The following is a 22,657-nucleotide window of genomic DNA, read 5'->3' as shown; positions in this document are numbered from 1 at the left end:
TGCCATGTCTTTTCATATAAATCATGCATTCTTTTGCCTCAATCATTGAAATACTTTCATAAAAATATCCTTCTCGTTTATCTCAGGTAATCAGTTATTTCTCCCCAAATTGCCACGAATCATGAAGTTGTTCTGAAAGAGCGCCTGTTTGAATCAAAGTAACACGAAAGTAATGTTCTTAAATAAGCTTGAAGTATAAGGTTTCTATTTAAGAGAGATTATGGGATCTACTTTCTTGTGGCATCCACAAAGAGAAGGGAGAGAAACTTCTACACAGCCAAATAATTTGGCATGAGCAACTAAACCAGGTTACAAACCATGCTTCGTCGAACGAATACCAGCACAAAGGAATTTTTCTTCAACGGTCGCAACTACAGACATGTATGCATTGGAAACGTAATGTTTTCTTCTTTTTCATCTTCTACCCTTCAAGACTTAGCCACGCATATTCCGTCTTCACTTATGACTGCCACCTCGTACCGAATCTTTCTACGTCCCTTCTTTCTCTTGGCTTGTATAATATGGCATGATGTGGGATTTTCTCTGCACTCATTCTTGCAGGTGATGTTTTCATAATCTTTTATTTTCCACGATATTAATATTAATATTATAAAAATGTGGTTCATTTATAATACTTTCATTTCTTTTACGGCCTTCCCTAGTATCACTTCTCACTTTTCTAAGAAGTCTCATTTCCGCTACTTGTCGTTTACTTTTATTGCGTTTTCTAGGGATCCATGACTCACTTCCCTATGCCAGTACAGCTGTAGCCATGGTATTATAACATTTTAATTTCGTTTCCTTGCGTATACGTATTTAGTTCTGGAGTGTTTTGTTTATAATTCATTTTCCTGATGGATATTTGTTGATCTCATTTTCCATGCCTTTGTCCGTGTCATAGCTTATGTCGCATCCTACATAATTGCAGTTGGAGACCTGCTGAAGTAGGGTATTATCTGTTATTATTTTTGACTGGGTAGGTTACTTCCCATAATGGGCTATGATTTTAGTTTTCGTTGTTGACATTCGAAAGTCAATTCTCTGTTCCCTAATTGATGTAATTTATACAATGCTTTTTGTGACTCATCTTCACTTTCTTCCAGAATTGTAGCGTCATCTACATAAATAAGGATATTAGCATATTTTTTCTACAAATATGTATACCCGGAATTAAGTCCTGTCTTCAGCTATTAATCAAATTATCTGCATATAAATTAGATAAAGAAATTTAATGCTATGGAATGAAATCTTAAATTAAAAGGGTAGGTAAAAAATAAGCGACTGTAAAAAGTGTGGAATGTTTATTTCACTAAAGAATCATATGTTATATGCGGATGATGGGTCATCAAGAAACGGTTGAAGTGCCAACATACCCAGCGACATAGCATAAATTATAAGATGGACCGGTCGACATGTCAACAACTATCCGCTGTACACCCAGCAACTTCAGTTATCTATTTTACATACTTTAGTGTACTATCCCCCATGGATATTTCCGAGGACGGGTGGCTTGCATTCCTCAACGACACGGGCAGCCGTACCGCGGATGCAACTGCAACGGAGCGGTATGTGGGACAAGCTTGTGAATCTTGAAGAAGGCAGTAGCCATTTCAGTCGTTGCAGGGACGGCAGTGTGAATGGCTGAGTGATCTGGCCTAGTGCAATTGGCCACGCGAGTTTGCTGTGTTGCTACTGCGAATGGACGAAAACAAGGGGACACAACAACCAACATGTTTCCCGAAGCCAAGCAGCTGCACTGCGTAACTTAAGGGGAGGGCATCCACTTGGGTAAAAAGTTCCAGAGATAAAATAGTCTTCTATTCGGATCTCCGGGCAGAGATTGTTCAGGAGGATAACGTCTATCAGGAAAAACAAAACTGGCATTACCGATCGGAGCATGGAATAGTAGGTTCCTTAACCGGACAGAAACGTTAGAGAATTTAAAACGGAAAGGAATAGGCTGAAGTTAGGAATCGTGGGAATCTGTAAATTATGGTGACAGGAGGAGCAAGAACCTTGATTAGGCGAGTACAGGAGTACAAGGAAAGGTAATGCAGATGAAAGTCTAATAACAGTATTGCGTGAAAGCTACTATAAACAGCGTCTGAGCGCATTATCGTAGCCAAGATAGACTCGAAACTAACAACCACCACAGCAGTACATGTTTGTATGCCAACTGGCTCATCAGATGAAGGGATTGAGATAATTTATAATTTGTTCAGGTAGTTAAGGGAGACGAAAACGTTGTTACTAAGGGAACTGCAATTCGACAGTAGACAAGGAAAAGTATTAGATGAACATGGATTGGCGAAAAGACTGAAATGGGAAGTCGCCTGGCAGAATTTTGCACTGAGCATAATTTAACTACGTACTAATACATGTATTATGGAAGAAGGTTGCATATATGGAAGATACCTCAAAACAATGAAATGTTTCACATCGATTACATAATGGTAAGACAGAGATTTAGAAGACAAATTTTAAACTTCAAATAAGTTGTAGGGGCAGATAAAGTCTGTGGCCGTAATTTAATGTTTACGAGCACCAGATGACAAATGAAGAAATTGCAAAAAGGTAGGATTCTAGGAAAACGAGACCCGGATAAACTGAAATAACAAGAGGGTTATGTGAAGTTGAAATGGAGCTTCAGCCGACAATTGATGAATCGATTGCAACAGAAGATGAATGGGCAGCTTTGATGCACGAAAGTGTGAAAGGAGAAGAGGATAAAAAAGGCAAAAAACACAAGGCCCGCCGGCCGCGGTGGTCTCGCGGTTCTAGGCGCGCAGTCCGGAACCGTGCGACTGCTACGGTCGCAGGTTCGAATCCTGCCTCGGGCATGGATGTGTGTGATGTCCTTAGGTTAGTTAGGTTTAAGTAGTTCTAAGTTCTAGGGGACTGATGACCACAGCAGTTGAGTCCCATAGTGCTCAGAGCCATTTTTTTTTAACACAAGGCCTAGTGAAAATTCTTGGATAACACCCGAGATGCTGAATTAAAATGACAGATGAAGAAAATACAAAAATGCAGCAAATGGAGTAGGCGAGACAGAATACAGGTGTCTAAAAATTGAGATTAACAGAAAGTGCCAAATGTCTAAGCAGTAATGGAAAATGCAAGGCTGTGAAACTATGCATGTCTAGAAGAAGAACGATGCCCCCTATAAGAAAATTAAACAGATCTTGGGAGAAAAGAGAAGCAGCTGTGAGTTCAGATGGTAAGCCAGTATTAAGTAAAGGTGAAGCACATTACAGAATGGCTAAACACGGAAAATGAAGATATTACCGGGTAAATGAAGATGAGATGGGAAATTACTGGAAGCAAAATTTGACAGTACACAGAAGTCGAAGAGGTCCCCGGGAATAAATGACATTTCATCTTAATTATTGGGATTCGTGAGAAAGTCAGCCACGACAGAAATATTCCACCAGGTGTGTATGTTGTATGAGACCTGCAAAATATCCTCAAGGTTCAAGAGGAATGTGATGGTTCATGTGATAAAGCATATGATAGTTCCAAAGCAAGGCAAGTGCTGACATGTGCGAATATTAGCGAATTATCAATTAGATTAGTCATAGTTGTAAAATATTGATATGAATAATTTACAGAAGAATGTTAAAACTGGTAGAAGACGGCCTAAGAGAAGATTATTTCAGGTACAGGAGAAGTGTAGGAATACGCGAGGCGTTACTGTTTCTACGATTTAAATCGAGAGATAGCATTTGTAGAGTTACAGAACGATTCTGGAAATGTTGACGAGCTATTTTCGGTGACATGCTGTAGCAGCAGGTGTAAAATTCGGGGAGTGAACTGTTGTTTACACCTAGTACAGTAAATCGGCTGCACTCAGAGAAGTCGAAGAACATGAAACAGAAGCAGTAATTGGAAGTCTGGCTGCGTTTTACCATATTCATGATTTTATTCAATACGTACATAAAGTGTGAAGCACACCAAGGAGAAATCTGGAAAGGGAATTAAGCTTCATGGGGAAGGATTAAAATCTTTTGATCATACTTTAATTCTGTCAGAGACGGAAACGGACTTGAAAGAACAGTTCGATGATATGAATAGTGTCTTGTAAAGAGGTTGCAAGATAAACATCAACAAAAGTAAAGCTTTTGTTGTGGATTGTAGTAGAATTAAACCAGGTGATATTGAGGGACCTAAAACAGGAAATGAGACATTAAAAGTAGTGGATAAGTACTGCTACTTGGCAGCAAAACAACTGATGACGGCAGAAGCAGAGAGGACATAAATTGGTTTCTGGCAATAGCAAGAAAAACTTTTCCGGAAAAGAGAAATTTGTTTTCATTGAATATAAAATTAAATGCTAGGAATTCTTTTCTGAAGATTTTTTTTGGGTGAAGCCTTGTACGAAACTGAAACGTGAACGATGAAGAGAATTCGAAATGAGATGCTACACAAGAATCCTGAAAGTTATATGATTAGTCGAATATATAATGACGAGATACTGAATGAAATTGAGGAGAGGAGAAATTATTGCCACATTCTGTCCAAAAGAAGGCATCATTTTATGGGACAAACACTAAGTAAACAATGAATCGTCTATTTTGTAGTGGAGCCAAATCGGGTGGAGGGGGGGGGGGGGGCGTTGTGGGAGACGCCTTAAAACTGTAGACGAAGACACTATAGAAGAAGATCAAGGATCAAATACAGTAAACAAGTTCTTATGGATGTAGGCTGCAGTAGTTATGCAGAGATGAAGAGCCTTGCACAGGATAGTCTGGAGTGGAGATTTGCATCCCACCATTCTCTGCCATGAATATCACACGAATAACAATAGAGTAATGTAATTAGCCAGTTGATAGCGATGGCATCGATACATGTTAAGCTCTCTAATTTCAAATTTAAATCCGAGAGCAGTAGTAAAGAAAGAGGTTAAGGGACGACTGTGACAAGAAATATAAATGCACACGTATATGTATAAATGTTTACTTTCACTTTGGTTGCAGTTATACTATCGTTGATATGAACATTTTATGTTTATAGTTTTGTTACCAGATGTAACTTAAAAGCAATTCGTCAGGGTTGGCTGGCTCTGAGCACTATGGGACTTAACATATGAGGTCATCAGTCCCGTAGAACTTAGAACTACTTAAACCTAAGGACATCACACACATCCATGCCCGAGGCAGGATTCGAACCTGCGACCGTAGCGGTCGCGCGGCTCCAGACTGTAACGCCTAGAACCGCTCGGCCACTCCGGCCGGCCGCAATTCGTCAGCATCTACCGTTTAAGTGCATTAAAACAGAACCAAAATTGTATTTAAATTGAAAGATATTCCAATAAAGCTTATTATTCTCGGATAACTTGTTCTAAGAATGCCTTACTAAAGCACTGCTACGAAATTAGGAATCATTTGTTTATAATTATGACTAAAATCGACCAAATCCCAAAAATGTTCAGAAAACTAACTCCAGAATTAAGGATAAATTGAATAATTTTACTGCTAAACTTGTGTCATTGTTATTGAAGTCAATAAGTAACAACCACTTTCGTAACTCATGCAAGCTGCATACGCTTGAATTGAAATGATTGCTGTAGTAACTAAAAAGTTGATCAAGTTCACTCATCAGCACGGTAATACTGATGTATGAGGACTATTAGACAATAAACACTGTTTTCATTGTGCAGCTGCTAATTTGTTGAAGTCCGCTTTTTACGAATTTTCTACCAATAATTGAAACCCTTTCTATGCCGTGATCGTATGAAGCTGACCGGCCGAATGACTGACATTACAGAGCACATTTCTCAAAGACACAGAATAATGGAGCGCAAGTTTCGAAATGAACGAAATGAAAGTACACAGAAATGGCCTGAAAACAAACACCACAAAACCACATATAAAGACACAATTTTGAATAGGTGTTATGAAACAGAAATTGTGTGTAGCTCTTTTTTTTTTTTTTTTTTTTTAAGACAGAAAATGCGTAACACTTCTAAAACTTCTAAAGCTAAGAAAAAGATATACCCACATTCAATTGCAACACCGGATGTAAGTGTGATAAATTCATATTGCTTATAGTTCACGAGTCAGTCACTTTGGTAGTAACTGGTTTTGAAAGTCCAGCACTGGACGAGACTAGAAATTTCCGTTAACGTTGAGAACCGCAACATTACCATTCAGTCAATTAAATGCTAGTTTATTAAGGAATTTGAATGTCTGTAAAATGGTAAGTGGGAGGATCTTAACAAAGCGAACGTTTTAAGTCAATATAGGGTAGCAGTCGAGGAGAAGTGTACTCGTGGCTGCAGCTAATAGACGAATATGATAACCGTGCAACATGCTCTCGATTCCTGAAGCGACGGCGGTGCTTTTCCACTTCGTGTGAGTATGTTTACCTTAGCCGTGGCACTGTACATATTGCCCACAGTTGCTAACAGCTTGATAATGGAAGCGACTGTAATCACTGTTAACCAACATTAGCGCTTGACACAGAATATCCACACTGCATTCTACCTTCACTGAATACAGTATACTTCATATAAACGTGCATTATTATGGCAGCACTCATAAGTATGCTATGTAATGAAATTTCCACTGTACGAACTAGGTCAATTACACATGATTGCTACAGTACGTTTGTCCCATATACCAGAAAATACACGGCAACTATCGCAAGGGCAGACGACACCCGACAACAGGCACTTCATTTCTCCTTTGTGCAAGAAGCTGTTTGTTCAAATGTTCTTGTTTTGCTGTACATTCCTCGTTTCCACCCATCCTTTCATATTAAATACATCTTCACAGATTTTCACTTTAAAAGTCGCTAACGTAAGTACAATTTGGTAATACACAAATATTTTAAACTTTCTTTGTCAGAAGGATAGGACACATATTTTGAAACCGATAGTTTCCCAGGAACACTACAGGCAATTTTTTCCGTGCAGTTTGTATCCTTTCCTGCCTTCGGTTACTCTAAATATAAAAATCTAATCCTCCGGTTCTACTACGACTTCGTTGGTAATTTCTACTATGTTCTTCTACATACGTGGACTATAAAATATTATCTCTTTGTCACCCCGCAGAATTGAGTATACTGCCGGTGGTCCGCGTCTTCCCAACACGAGTCTCAGTGAACACCTGATGAAGACGCCGAGCTACGACGTCGAAATATCGTGTTGGGAAGACGCGGTCCACCGGCAATACACCCGATTCTACGAGATGACAACATATCACCGGGAAAGTCTTAGAAATTGTATTCCCTTTTTGTTATCAGTTTTCAAACTTGCTCTTAAGTTTAACTATGTTTTGGTGTGCTTTATTTGCTGTATAGGTACACACTAATCTTATCCTTATATACATCTTCTGACGGATATTTGGACGACAGCTGTTATAATCATGTGAAATGATGACCATATCTTTCGCTGAAAGTAATATGTCAGCACAGTACTGTGATATATCATGAGAAAACCCGATATGTTCTTATATCCTCGATTAATACATTTTATTCTCCATTTTCCCAGTTTAATGATATGAAAAATATCTCTCGGCCTGCTGAGAATACTTTGGTGAAATTTAACCCCCTTGCCTGACGTTTCTTTCAAATTTACGTTTCTCACAACGTCGATCATGCCTAATCGCTTAACCATTGCAGTATGGACTCTTCAGTATACCAAAATTTTGTTAATCCTAGACACAGCGGTTAGGCAGCAGATAGAGAATTGTGAATTGAGAGAAGCGAGCAGTTTTACCTGTCACTGTTTCCCATACCATCAAATTGGATGACTTCACCTGATACCTTTTGTTTACTGGATCTTGGGGACATCAAACAACTTTGTTTGAAGCAGGAAATACTTTTCTCATTCACTTATCTTGAGCATTGAAGGGAACAACGGTAATAGGGAGAGGACTTTAATTAAATCCTTTGATTCTGCATAGGGGTGACAACGCCGCAAAACTGTCCTGTCGGCACTAATGTGCTGACGGTGAGTGCTCGACCATGAAGCTAGGGAGCCGGACCCTGGTAGAGGAAAACTCGACTTTGTGTGCCAGTATAAGGGGGGAGCAGAGACTTCCGAAAACTGTGTAGTGACAAACACAGAGAAAATCCTAAACGCGACTAGCGTGAAATAGTGAAACAACTAGCATGCGGAACCAAGACATAGCGCCATGCGAGAGTCATGCCAGGTGCGTGTTATTTAATCTCAGGGCATGAACCAACTGGCCTGGCTTGTCACTGCCGGCAAGTAAACCCTTGAGTCAGTGTTTCTGCACATACACATTCTGCATGTGCCGCCCATGATAGCTTTCAACAACACACTGCCACGAGCCCCATTGGACCTCATCTGCGTTCATATGTATGTCCGATGGCGGGATACTAAATCCGGCCCCTCATAGAGCCGAAAGTAACCTTACTTCAGCCACGACCTCCGTAGCGGGTCTACCACCTACGTAGGCAACAACGATTCCCCTGACTTCGCCGGTATGGCGGAAGGTGTTGAAGATTGGCGTAATGTCAGGTCCACCGGCATCAAGGTGTAACCCACGGGTGAGAGATGAATGGAAGGTGAAGTTTGCAGCCGCATTGACTTAGCATCAGGAATCCTGGGAGCAAAGGCCTATCACGCCCTATTCCAGGGGGAAGGAGGATAGTGCTTTGCCAAAACAACAGCCACACAAAGAAATTGCGGCGGGCACCGAAGTTCCGGGGATATGACTTGCGTTGTATCAAATCCAAGAACCTCATGGCTGGTGGCCATGCGAACATTCCGCCGGACTACATCCATTCATCGATGTTGTCTGTTACGTGGCAAGAAAGCTAAACAGTGCGACATCGTGTGACGCGGTTGATATGGACTTCTTGATTACGGTATTGAATGTTCACGCGAACCTATTCGTCTCTGAGTTAGAAGCTGGGTGAAATGCGGCAGTAATCAGATGCTGGATGCTGTTGCGAATGCAAAAATTCTCAACCTCCGTGACACAAAGCATTTAATCAAATGAATAGTTTTGTAAAATGACGGTGTTCGTGCAGTTTACGTTTCTCACTTTAGACTTTACCTACACCGTATTCGACTTAATGCTTCATGTTACGTTTGAAACTGTCCACGAGCTGTTTCAAGAAACTTCCTCTTTCTGTGTCTATCAGTGCACGCTTCATCTGATAATTTAGCAGAAAGATGTAAATTTATGTTAACATTCACATAAATTTAAACAAGCAAATGTCTTTCTGCAGACAAAAGATACACTAAAAAGAGTTACAAAGATTATTGAATAGCACTATTTTAAAAAAGCTTGTCTTTGGTTTTGTTGCTCCTATTGTTTTATTTTTCATACACTGATAAACATAGCAGAGTAGCTTTAACCTCTTCAGTCCCGAGGTATCATATACGATACGTTCGGGTTGTATTTTTTTCTCGGGCGCGCACGCAGTTGAACCTCTTCTAGCCTGTGGTATAATGTACGATACACATAACACTCGCAATGATCACTTGTTCGTCCTTCTGCAAAGCATCTCGAGCTGTCGGATTTCATTACAATCTCCGGATTCTATAACTGCACAGAATGTCTTGGCGAAATGAAGAGAAAGACAAGTCTTCTTCTAATTACAAGACTTTTCACAGGTTTTAATAACTTGTTAAAATTCTACATCCATTCATCGGTTAATAGCTAACTATAAATTAATACTGTAACGGATTTATGAGTTTTAAACTTTTGGGCATCATATATGATACCACGGGACTCAATGCCAAATTTGTTTACGTCATTGGAAGTGGCATTATATTTTTTCAACTTGATTTCCGGGGTTGTCTGACGTGTTAAGAAGAGTAAGTCAAAATTCCGGGCATAAGGCTGCAAAGCGCTTATCTTTGTACGGTGAGACCAGTGCAAAGTGATGCTTTCCTTCACTATTGTCAGGAATTTTTCACATCCCACAAAAAATAAAATTAAAGGAGGACAAGTAATGTTAACTTAACAGCAATCCATGTGGTAATATCAGGAAGATCAAATACACTGTTGCTATGGTAATTTTGTTTAAGTATTTCAAGTTATTTACTTACAGTTGTTGAAAGTTTTGATGCCAAGTGTGTATATTGACCTATCTCGAAATGCAGAGCAAATATGAGGGATGTGTAACGTATACATTTTTTTTTTTTTTTGTGATAAAGGAAGAAGAAGTTGCAAATTGTGTGAGTAATTGTCCTGCTTGTGTCCTGGAATACCTTACATTATATCATCTATGAAAAATTCAATATGGTTTCAGAAATAATTTTGAGCGTCTTTGTTTGCCAACTAGCATTCACAAAACGCAAATAACGCAATAGTAGCACACTTGCATTTTAATATGTGCACGGGACTAAAGAGGTTAAGGAAATAAGTTACATAACACTCAGCTCTTCCGGTCTTTACATAATCAAACGTGACACATCTTACGTTCAGACAGTTACAAAATAACCAAATTGAAGATAACAAATATTTCTCGTGAAGAATACTCTTTGTATAATGTACACTGCAGCACATGTCATCGATTTTACTCTCTTAAATACACAAACATCCTATGTTCCATAGATGGCGTTATCCACAATTGGCTTTTACATTTCTGATGGGCTCGCATTGTCCTAGAAACATATTAACAACATGTCCAATCGCCCAATCCCTAGCTTTCAAAACCTAAGTCTCTAATGCACATACGTGTGCTCGCGCTCGATTCAGAGATCGTACGTTCAAATCCTGGCGTTGCAAAAATTTCCATCGCTAGTATTTTCCCAGAAAGGCAATGACAGTTTGTGTGATAAATTCCCTGATCCTCACACTCTTCACCAATGTTCTGGATGAAAGATTTCACCATTTGTAATGAATTGACGCACATGGCACTGTAGATGGTGATCCATCCATGGGATGGGTACGTTAATCTCGGCGGCCCTCTTCATGCCATCCAAGAGGAGCTCTAGGCTTCAAACTCTCCTTCTGACATCATAAACATCAGCACAAACACAAGACTACATTGTAGTGTGCTAGCGTGGTGGGACAGAATAAAACGTTGGAATCGACTGAGTTCAGGTTAATACATGAAGACTTATTCATTTATTAATAACATGAGTCAAGGTAAATGCCAATGACGGATTCCTTGAACAATAAATCTGTCCTAATAATGGAAATCGAGGACACCGAAATGTCAAACACTCTCACTCATAAGAGTTCTACAGAATTCGGTATCCCGAGAAATTAAGCTGAAGTATAATAACTAGTAAGTCCAGTTTTTACTCTGTTTCGGAATTGCAATATTTACCAAAACACTCTTTAGTCAAATTCTTTAAAATTAAAGTTTGACTTAAAATCTAAAATATCAATTTAACTGTATTTTATAAAAACACGTTCTCATTTTAATATTTTACAAACAGATGGCTACCAGATCTAATTTTACATAGTGTCATGAGGAAAATGGTCATTTCCCTGGCATAGTCAGTTGTAGCCCAACAACTCATTCTGTCACGGCATGTATTTTGGCAATATACAAATTTAAAACAGTTTCTCAATCTCTGATGAAGTTCATTTGGTGCACAATGAAACAGAAAAGCACTCACGACTGGCGAGCTGCTTGGTATACTTCCACTTCCTTATTTTTGTGGCTACTATTTTGAGAAGTGGAGTCTCCGAATCTTTGGGACCATTTGTCAACTTATGAACAAACCTAACTAATACTGGCCATGCCACACACAGAGATTACATTGCTTTTAATACCATCTTGTCATTGAAATGCACTTCCAAAACCTCTTAATAACGTTGTCTTTTCTCAACATTTCAACTACCCGCCCAGTCGTCGCTCATTACCGCCTAGTACTGTGAACTATGCACTGTGCACTCCACAGATACGTAAGGATAAACACGTTGCATAACTGCGTATCCTTCGTAATGCGTCAAAAAGCTTCAAAGAAGTAATCTGCAATTATTGTTTCCGCCTGCCTCACCAATATTATTGAAACGTATTACGTTACACATTTGCATATTTATTTTACAAACTAAAACTCCCTCTCTCAACATACAGTCGTCTTATATACACTTTCAGATCATCAACAATATTCTCTTGAACATATTAACTTTACAAAATCATTAACTCATTAAATACAATATCATTAATTATCAGTCATTTACATATCTGTGAGAAGCTATTCTTTTATACCCAGTGGTACCATTTAATTCATACTGTCGTCTAGCGGTAGCCAGTGACTAACAAAATAAACTCTAAGAGAAGAAAAAACGACATACAACGATGGAATTATCCCAATGTGACAGAAATCAATAGATGTGATGCCCATATACAGACAAACGAATGATTACAATCCCAGAAAAATTGGATGATTTGTTCAAGAGAAAGATCTTCATTAATTGAGTAAGTTAATAATGAATTGTCCACCTTAGCAGTTATTCAGCTTGAAAACGATTAATAGAGTTGTTGGACGGCCTTCTGAGAGATATCGAGTAAAATTCTGTCAATCTAGAATGTTGCGTCGTCAAATTACTAATCTGGTTGGAGGGCCCCACCCGTAATAGGCAAGAAGTAGAAACTATCGCTGCGTGTGGGCATCAGGTACTTTGCTGAAATCTAGGCCCAGGATGGTCTGCCACGAAGAGCAGCAAAACGGGGTGTAGAATGGTACCGAGAATTCTTCTGGATTGTATGGCCGTGGTCCATGGAACTCTTCTATCCCTGACGTTTCGTCCAAAGCTACGTTGGAAATCTTCGGAGGTGCTCCTGGTTGTGCTGAGTCATGCCGACTGACGTGTCGGGCGTCGAAGAACGGCCTAAATACCGTGGAAAGTGGGCGTGGTCTAGATTTCACGTGATATCAGAGATGAACCTTGTCAAAGATAACATATAACTATCGATCATAGTACGTCAAAGATAAAACTTCTCATGGATTCTGTAGCGCCACTGTCCATGTATCGCTAAGTTTCATAGCTTCTCCTTTTCTGTTAAAATTATCCCCATGTTTGTATATTTCGATGGCTTCTCTATATAGCCGTGGATAATAGTTCGTCTTAGTACATAAAACTTCAGTTTCCGCAAATTTCACTACCTGATCACCCGAGTGAAGAGCATGTTCCGCCACGGCTGACTTGCCTGTTTTCCCTAGTCGGCAAATACTTTTATGTTCCTTCAACCGTGTATTCACACTTCTCTTTTTAGTTCCAACGTAGATCCTACCACATACACACGGAATCTTGTATACACCTTTCAGACAGAGGGGGATGTTTATCCTTAACTGAACGAAGTGCTTTGCCTATTTTCTTAGTTGGTCTATTACCCACGGCTATATAGAGAAGCCATTGAAATATATAAACATGGAGATAATTTTAACAGAAAAGAAGAAGCTATGAAACTTAGTGATACGTGGACAGTGGCGCTACAGAATCGATGAGAAGTTTTATCTTTGACATACTATGATCGATAGTTATATTTTATCTTTGACAAGGTTCATCTCTGATATCACGTGAAATCCAGACCACGCCCACTTTCCACGGTATTTAGGCCGTTCTTCGACGTCCGACTTGTCAGTCGGCAAGTCTCTGCACAACCAGGAGCACTTCTGAAGATGTCCAACGTAGCTTTGGACTTCCATGGACCATGGCCATACAACCCGGAAGAATTCTTGGCAGCTGAAACATCCGGTCGTGAAAGCCTTTATTGTGATTGGGGTGTAGAATGTCGTCGACATTCCACTGTGCTGTAAGGGCGCCACAGATGACAAAGAGGTCCTGCTATGAATGAAATGGCACTCCATACCAGCACTCCTAGTTATTGGGCCAGATGGCGGGCGACAGTTAGGTTGGTATCCCACTGGTGTACGGGGAATCTCCATACACCACTGATCGTCAGGGCACATTTCAGACTCATCACTGAAGATAATTAAACTCCAATCAATGAGATTCCAGGCTGTGATGATCACTGAAGACGTGTCTGGGGACGCTGTGAACAGTGGTGGGATACCAACCTGACTTAACTATCAGATGGCCTGACAACCCGGAGAGATGGTCTGAGGTTCCATTTCTTTTCACAGCAGGACCCTTTGCTTGGTATCCTCGGCCCACTCACATCGCAGTGGTACGTCGATGATATTCTACTCCACGTTTTGTTTCTCTTCTTATCAAGCCATCCTGACCTTCATTTCTGCATGGTAATGCCCACTGATACACAGCTTGAGTTTCTGCTGTTTGTCTTCGTGCTTGACAAACCCTATCTTAGCCAGGAAGGCAGCTGGATATTTCCCCAATTGAGAACATTCGGGGCATTTTGGGGAGGACTCTGCAAACAGTTCAGAATTTTGACCATCTAACGTGCCAATTGGGCCGAATCGGGCACGACAGCCTTCGGGAGGACATCCAACAACTCCATCAATCAACACCAAGCGAATAACTACTTGCATAACGGCCAAAGGTGGAGCAATGTGTTATTGTCTTGCTCAGTTGTGGAGCTCGTTCTCTTGAATATATTATCCAACATTTTTCCAAAATTTTATTTAATTCTTTGTCTGTACTTGTACATCAGATCTACCGACTTCCTTCCCATTCAGATAATTCTTTACTGATGCTTCTTTTCTTCAACTTATAATGTAGTAGTTACATTGTTTGGTCACCAGACGGGAAAAGAGTGCAGGTAGTCAGTGGAACCCCGATACTTATATGGTACTTGTGACGCACTGTTTTCTAATGTAGCGAGCAGATGGTACGGGAGCACCGTTGTAAACTTTTTCTGTATGTGGCATCTCGTCTTGCTACATCTCCTCCCAGTTATTTTGAAATTTGATTGAAAATAATGGAGCAATAAAGTGCGTCAGTCTTCAAGCAGCCTACCTTGACCACTTCATCAGGGATTAAAGGTAAACAAGACAGAAAGTACAGCTCGTAGATAGAGGTAAATAAATTTACGCACCCTCTTTACGTATTTTTTCTCTTTTGTTGCACCTCTTGACATTGTATGGCATTTGCAAACGACCTGCCACTTTTTAAACATCTGTACTTGAATGATGTTATTATTGCCAAATTGTTGTTGTTGTGTTCTTCAGTCCTGAGACTGGTTTAATGCAGCTCTCCATGCTACTCTATCCTGTGCAAGCTTCATTTCCCAGTACTTGCTGCAACCTACATCCTTCTGAATCTGCTTAGTGTATTCATCTCTTGGTCTCCCTCTACAATTTTTACCCTCCACGCTGCCCTCCAATGCTAAATGTGTGATCCCTTGATGCCTCAGAACATGTCCTACCAACCGGTCCCTTCATCTTATCAAGTTGTGCCAAAGACTCTTCTTCTCCCCAATTCTGTTCAATACCTCCTCATTAGTTATGTGATCTACCCATCTAATCTTCAGCATTCTTCTGTAGCACCACATTTCGAAAGCTTCAATTCTCTTCTTGTCCAAACTATTTATCGTCCATGTTTCACTTCCATACATGGCTGCACTCCATACAAATACTTTCAGAAACGACTTCCTGACACCTAAATCTATACTGGATGTTAACAAATTTCAATTCTTCAGAAACGCTTTCCTTGGCATTGCCAGTCTACATTTTATATCCCCTCTACATCATCAGTTATTTTGCTCCCCAAATAGCAAAACTACTTTACTACTTTAAGTGTCTCATTTCGTAATCTAATTCCCTCAGCATCACCCGACTTAATTCGAATACATTCCATTATCCTCGTTTTGTTTTTGTTGATGGTCATCTTATATCCTCCGTTCAAGACACTGTCCATACCGTTCAACTACTCTTCCAAGTCGCTCTTCAGAGTCGCCTACTCTACTAATAATACACTCCTGGAAATTGAAATAAGAACACCGTGAATTCATTGTCCCAGGAAGGGGAAACTTTATTGACACATTCCTGGGGTCAGATACATCACATGATCACACTGACAGAACCACAGGCACATAGACACAGGCAACAGAGCATGCACAATGTCGGCACTAGTACAGTGTATATCCACCTTTCGCAGCAATGCAGGCTGCTATTCTCCCATGGAGACGATCGTAGAGATGCTGGATGTAGTCCTGTGGAACGGCTTGCCATGCCATTTCCACCTGGCGCCTCAGTTGGACCAGCGTTCGTGCTGGACGTGCAGACCGCGTGAGACGACGCTTCATCCAGTCCCAAACATGCTCAATGGGGGACAGATCCGGAGATCTTGCAGGCCAGGGTAGTTGACTTACACCTTCTAGAGTACGTTGGGTGGCACGGGATACATGCGGACGTGTATTGTCCTGTTGGAACAGCAAGTTCCCTTGCCGGTCTAGGAATGGTAGAACGATGGGTTCGATGACGGTTTGGATGTACCGTGCACTATTCAGTGTCCCCTCGACGATCACCAGTGGTGTACGGCCAGTGTAGGAGATCGCTCCCCACACCATGATGCCGGGTGTTGGCCCTGTGTGCCTCGGTCGTATGCAGTCCTGATTGTGGCGCTCACCTGCACGGCGCCAAACACGCATACGACCATCATTGGCACCAAGGCAGAAGCGACTCTCATCGCTGAAGACGACACGTCTCCATTCGTCCCTCCATTCACGCCTGTCGCGACACCACTGGAGGCGGGCTGCACGATGTTGGGGCGTGAGCGGAAGACGGCCTAACGGTGTGCGGGACCGTAGCCCAGCTTCATGGAGACGGTTGCGAATGGTCCTCGCCGATACCCCAGGAGCAACAGTGTCCCTAATTTGCTGGGAAGTGGCGGTGCGGTCCGCTACGGCACTGCGTAGGATCCTACGGTCTTGGCGTGCATCCGTGCGTCGCTGCGGTCCGGTCCCAGGTCGACGGGCACGTGCACCTTCCGCCGACCACTGGCGACAACATCGATGTACTGTGGAGACCTCACGCCCCACGTGTTGAGCAATTCGGCGGTACGTCCACCCGGCCTCCCGCATGCCCACTATACGCCCTCGCTCAAAGTCCGTCAACTGCACATACGGTTCACGTCCACGCTGTCGCGGCATGCTACCAGTGTTAAAGACTGCGATGGAGCTCCGTATGCCACGGCAAACTGGCTGACACTGACGGCGGCGGTGCACAAATGCTGCGCAGGTAGCGCCATTCGACGGCCAACACCGCGGGTCCTGGTGTGTCCGCTGTGCCGTGCGTGTGATCATTGCTTGTACAGCCCTCTCGCAGTGTCCGGAGCAAGTATGGTGGGTCTGACACACCGGTGTCAATGTGTTCTTTTTTCCATTTCCAGGAGTGTAGTTTACATAGGAATTTAATTCACTCCTTGCAGAGTAAGAGCGATGAACTTTTCCCATCAGGAGTATATAAAATTACATGCGGGGATTGCCCAAAATTTTACATCGTGCAAACGGGGCGAGATCTGGGTCTCAGGTATATTCCTACTAGAAGCGGTGACGGTACTAAGGGCTCTACTTATGCGGAACACCTTGTGCAAACGGCTCATGCGCCGAGCCCTCTAGTTAATATCGAGTTACTTCATGCCGAGGTTAAGGGCTGAAAACTTGATGTTTTGGAAGAAATGCAGATCTTTAAGTATCTGCAACATGCTAAAAACAATATCCTCTTTGACCAACTCCTACTAAGAAATAGAAATTTTTTTGAAGGTTTCGCACCTTTACTTTGTTCTTCGTACTTGTAAATCTGATGATCGTGCGATTAGCACATGCGCGCGCTGATTGGCGAGCGCGGTTGGTCAAGCTGTTCATCTTCTTTCTTTTTATCCTCTTTTCTTTTTACGATGAAGGTGATTTTAGCCCGTTGAACACCTCACGTTTTGTCCCTGTATCTTAATTACCACAACGTCTTTAGATGACGTCCTCTCAGCTCCCTCCCCCCCCTCCCAGGCTAACTACTGGATTTTGATATAGTTTTTAGAGTTCCTCGTGTTGTCATAGGTAGCTGAATATGTAAGTTTATTTACTAGCATAAGCAACCGTGTGCGGTAATTTTTAGGTTTTATCTCCTATTTAGCTCGTCTCTTGTTCTATCCATTTCATTTTTTTGATATACGTTGATCCACTGTTGGAAATATATGGGCTATTTAGCCCCGACCCATGAATAAATTTTCTCGTATTCGTATGCGCATGCGCAATCAAGTAACTTCCCTTGTCTTGCACTTGTGCGTAGAAAGCGGGTCAGGCTTGTAAGTGAGCGACCGTTTGTAGCGGCAGTTTATGCCGGGTCATGGCCCATCGACCATAGGCCGGTGTGAGGTGGAGCGTACACCATTCAGTTAAGTAGTGGTTTTGACTTTATACATATGTACTGTTTTTTCCTTTTCTTTTTCGTTTATAAATGTATAGCTATGGTGTTCTTTTAATTATTGACAAAGGTCTTCTTAAGCACTTGTGGGTTTTATTGTTGTTCTGAAGAAGGTGTAGTTATCTACGCCGAAACCTGGGTTAACACTTAACACTAGGTGCTTTTTTCGCAATCGAGGCGGGTTTTTAGTTTTTTAATATATTAACCAACGATTGCTGACGCCCTGCGATGTTGAAAGTTCTTATGCTCTTCCAAGTCCTTTGCTGCTTGCCAAATTAGTTGATTGAAAATTGAGTGAAAATATATTTCTGTGAGTGACACTGTCCCAATAGGGAGTTAAGAAGAACTGTAATATCGTGTTGCAGATTGTGGAAGCGCGTGGCAACGGCGTGCCCATAGTGGTGGTGGGCAATAAGGATGACCTGCCGGACGCCGAGAGGCAGGTGGCGCGCGAGGTGGCCGAGACGACGGCACTATTCGAGTGGGAGTGCGGCTACGTGGAGTGCTCGGCCAAGGAGAACACGCATATCATCGACGTGTTCAAGGCGCTGCTGGCGCAGGCCAAGGTGCGCTACAACCTTAGCCCGGCCGTGCGCCGCCGCCGCCAGTCGCTGCCCAACTACCCGACCGCAGGCGGGCACCACGGCCACGGCCAGGCGCAGGGGCAGGGGCAGCAAGCCCGCGGCACGCGCTACATGCTCAAGAGGAACTCCTGCTCCGTCGCATGAGCGCCTCACCCTTCACGGCCGCTGGTCGGCCGCTGTTAGTATTGGATGTGGCGGGGCTCCGCAAATGGCTTCTTTGGGCGATCGCGTTTCTACCAGCGCCCAGAACACGAATTTTTTAAAGTTTCAGGTGGGGCACATGGCGAGCATTTCGAGCTTTACCTCGACAGCCTTCTTATAGCAGTTTCGCAGTTTACTTTCAGTCCTTTGCACGAGCTACTATTGAAGGGACAACTGTCTTATATCCAGCCAACATCATCTGGAACAGCAACAGCATCGTTACAAATGGAGCTCTAGTTTTGTTGCGCTTCAAAGAGAAAAAGTTTGCTGACATACAGTAAAGAAATTGCGATTATTACTTAACCAGATACTTCACGTATAATTGAGGAGGCAACTTCGAGGAACATTGTATTGCCATGTAATGCTTAGCACACTGTTATCTGCAGTCAACGTTAATTTAAAATTTACGTGAGGGCGGGTCGAGTGAAGTTGAAGTGTTTGCTGTGTGCCGTAACTGATAACCAAGCTCACACCATTTTGCTTCAGTTTAAGCTTAATGTGTCCCCGTTGTGTTTTATGTACAAGGTTTGCAAGGTTGACGTTTTCTGGCAAATGATGAAACGGAATTCAATTCGCACCGATATTTAAGCGAAGGTTGCGACTAAACGAGACAAAAGTGAGATCGCACTTTTGGAGCAGACAATGTAAAATTATCTGTGTAGTAACCAGCAGCTATTTACAAAACATCTCTGTCTGCACACTGATTAAATAATTGACACCTAATACTCTTATTGCTTCAATACAGTTAGTCGAATTTCCGAGGTCTCTTCAAGCTCTCCTACCGTCGATTGTGGAGAGTCCTCGAAAGTTCGACGGGAAATCTTATTCTGATGTTATATTTTAATGGTTCATCAGTCATTATACATAGTTTAAGTTGTTTGTCTTCCTAAAGGAAATACTGTAGCAAGACCATTATAAGAACTCAGGCGGTTGCTAAAAAGCAAAATTTTTGTGTGGAATCGAGTGGGAATGAAATTTGGGAGAGACTGATTATCGTTGCAACTCACAAGTTCTCTGTGTCATTCAAATTATTTCTTTTCTTGATTATTTTGCATAACATTTCGCATTAACTTTAGAAAGCTTTTACAACTTAGCTATCTCAATTCATTCCAAGACAATATTTTCTTTCTTTCTTAGGAAAATGTTTGACCGTATCTCAGAGAAAAGCTTATTCTACTTCAACGCAATGTTGATCACGCATGATTGCCAAAGATCTATCTTCGATTAAAGTTGCTCATTTCATTGCGTCATAGGTACCAGACTGATGTGGAAATTTTGTAGTGACAATGTATTTATTACAGATTTTGTAAGGCATGTGGGTTATTAATTACGTTATGTATTCTAAATTTCCCCTAATGCTTTCTTTAATCATTCAGATGACGATATCATTACATGATACTTTGTAAATATTTGTGACTTCAAAGGTCCCAGATATATGTGTGTTTGATGGCTGTAATGTTTGTAAACTGGGGTTGTAGCACCCTCTGTAATTACACTTATCTATATGAATATCACTTAATCTATTCGAACAACGATTTTTTGGAATTCATATCAGATTTGTAGACATCGTTTCCGTCATTTTGTGTGTTCGATTTTTATTTGTGCACTCTAGCTTTTACGCACATATATGTAGTGCTGACAGAACAAATATTTTTAGCCTTTTTTCATTTTCTTGTTCGTACACTACACTAGAGTCTTTTCTCAGGAGCACTCCTTTACGACGCTTTCCAGTGATATTTGTAGAGGGAAAGTAACAGGTATATTTTCTGTAAAGCTTGGTTTGTGGTCGCTGGATACACATGAAAATGCCAGAAAACGATAGCATGCTTCTTCGTGGAGCAATGAGACCAAGACAGCAAATTTATGTACACGTTTCTTTCTGCTAATCGTGTTGTGCGTAAAATGTAAGCATCTCACTTGAATGTTGCAGCTGTTGAAGAATGAAATCTCAAAACTTAATTACAAAATTGTGTCCACCTGCAATATATGATGGAATCTATTTCCATACAGACTTTGTCCATTAATGTGGATTACGGTCATTTTCTATTTCGGTTAAATTTACGATGGAATCCGCATTTTCTTGTTTTTACTACGTCTTGTAACATTTGCTACTGTCGTGTAACTAAATTGGTAAATGTTTCACAGCCCTATCATAATAATTACGTTCTCTTAAAGATACAGATCTGCGATATTGATACCATGAGAAAGCATTGTTATTGCTGTGATTTCTCAATAAGGATATTTACTGTTCACTAAAAATTATTTTGGACCTAAAAACATTTCAATACATCGTCCTGGAAATATAGATAGGGTTTTGACGATGCAAAGAGTCCCTATATTGTCAAATATGTTCCATGAAACAGCTTTTCATATAAAACTTTCGTTAACAAGCGCTTCGATTCGCTGTCTTGTAAAAGCACGATTTCGTACAGGAAAAGAGTTTTGTGAATAAAGGCGGGGAGAGGCGCTGCTACTGACTGCGCTACGCTTACCTTGGCTTTGTGTGCCATAAGGACCGATCACAAAAACGTTGCCTTCACGACGTTGGGGGCTCTGCTTTGCTGAAAGCTCCGACTCCAATATCCTCAGGTATATGAGCACTGGGGTGGAAATAACGGTTGCTCTCTTTTCTTCCTTTATACAGTTATAAGGCAACCTCTGAGCTTTGCCGGGTCATTCACTAGCGTTTTTAGACGCCAATGAAGGCAAGTGAGACATTATTATCGTCACTGTATCGTTGAATCGAAGAGCTTCATAAGATACCTTTAGATGCTACTGCGTCTGTATATTGAATATTCACGTTTATCGGCTTGATGAGTACCAATGTTGTTTCAGGTCTGTAGCTGTCTGTAGTAAAAATTTTTTGATTATATTTTGATTGTCTATCACTCATCTTTTCAAAACGTCGAAGAAAACTGTAGTATAGAAGTTATCGAAGAAAACAAACTATTTCCACGGAAAGTTCGATTTCACCAGCAAAATCGAAAATATTTTATACGAGGTAAGATGTACAGGACACACCAGTTTGTGCCAAAATCTCCAAGTACGACTTTTCTGAATGCAATGAACTGACACTTACCGTCTCAGATCGGTTACTAGTTGCGAACCCTAGTGAACAGGCAACACTACTGCAGACAGTGACACGTAGTGTGAATTTTAAGGGTAACAGATGATTGTCGTAGCTGCCCCTCAGTGCTATACAAAGGCAATGCATTGCTCACTAGATAGGAGAATGAGAATGGCTGTTATGGACGTTACGATAATAGTAAAATAGCCACAAGTATACTTGTGACCACACTTTTTAATGACGCGTTTAGAAAATATCATCTGATTCAATTAAGGGAACAGAAACCATACTATGTACTGAGTCAAATTAAGTGTGCCATGTTGAACAGGAACTAGGAATTACGTCGCAAATACATTGATCACTTCTTCATCGAAAATAGGAGCTAGAATCCATCATATCTACTGCTTAATTTCTGTATGACAAGTCATTCTTGATAAAAAAAAAATGAAAATTATGAAATTGATCTCTAAACTTCCGAAAAGGACTGAGGCTGTAGTTGGTTCTGTGGAATGTCACCTATTTTTATACCATACGGATGCTCGATAAATGTGTTGAGAATTATTTCAGAACCCATACACGTAA

At 41.2% G+C, this 22,657-nt stretch overlaps 1 protein-coding gene across 1 annotated transcript in view; it reads left to right on the top strand.

The window, feature by feature from the left end:
* The window catches only part of LOC126244919 (GTP-binding protein Rhes-like), a 509,501-nt gene extending 490,550 nt beyond the window's left edge, over nucleotides 1–18,951 (top strand). Inside the window, exons 4-5 of the mRNA XM_049948275.1 lie at nucleotides 18,589–18,852; nucleotides 18,892–18,951. Coding sequence (XP_049804232.1) covers nucleotides 18,589–18,852; nucleotides 18,892–18,951 — 324 coding nt within the window. The remainder of the gene's footprint in view (nucleotides 1–18,588; nucleotides 18,853–18,891) is intronic.
* The last annotated feature ends 3,706 nt before the right edge of the window (nucleotides 18,952–22,657 follow it).

This window comes from Schistocerca nitens, chromosome 1 (genome assembly GCF_023898315.1).
Source record: "Schistocerca nitens isolate TAMUIC-IGC-003100 chromosome 1, iqSchNite1.1, whole genome shotgun sequence".
Lineage (NCBI taxonomy): Eukaryota > Metazoa > Arthropoda > Insecta > Orthoptera > Acrididae > Schistocerca > Schistocerca nitens.
This window is presented reverse-complemented; position numbering and strand designations above follow the sequence as displayed.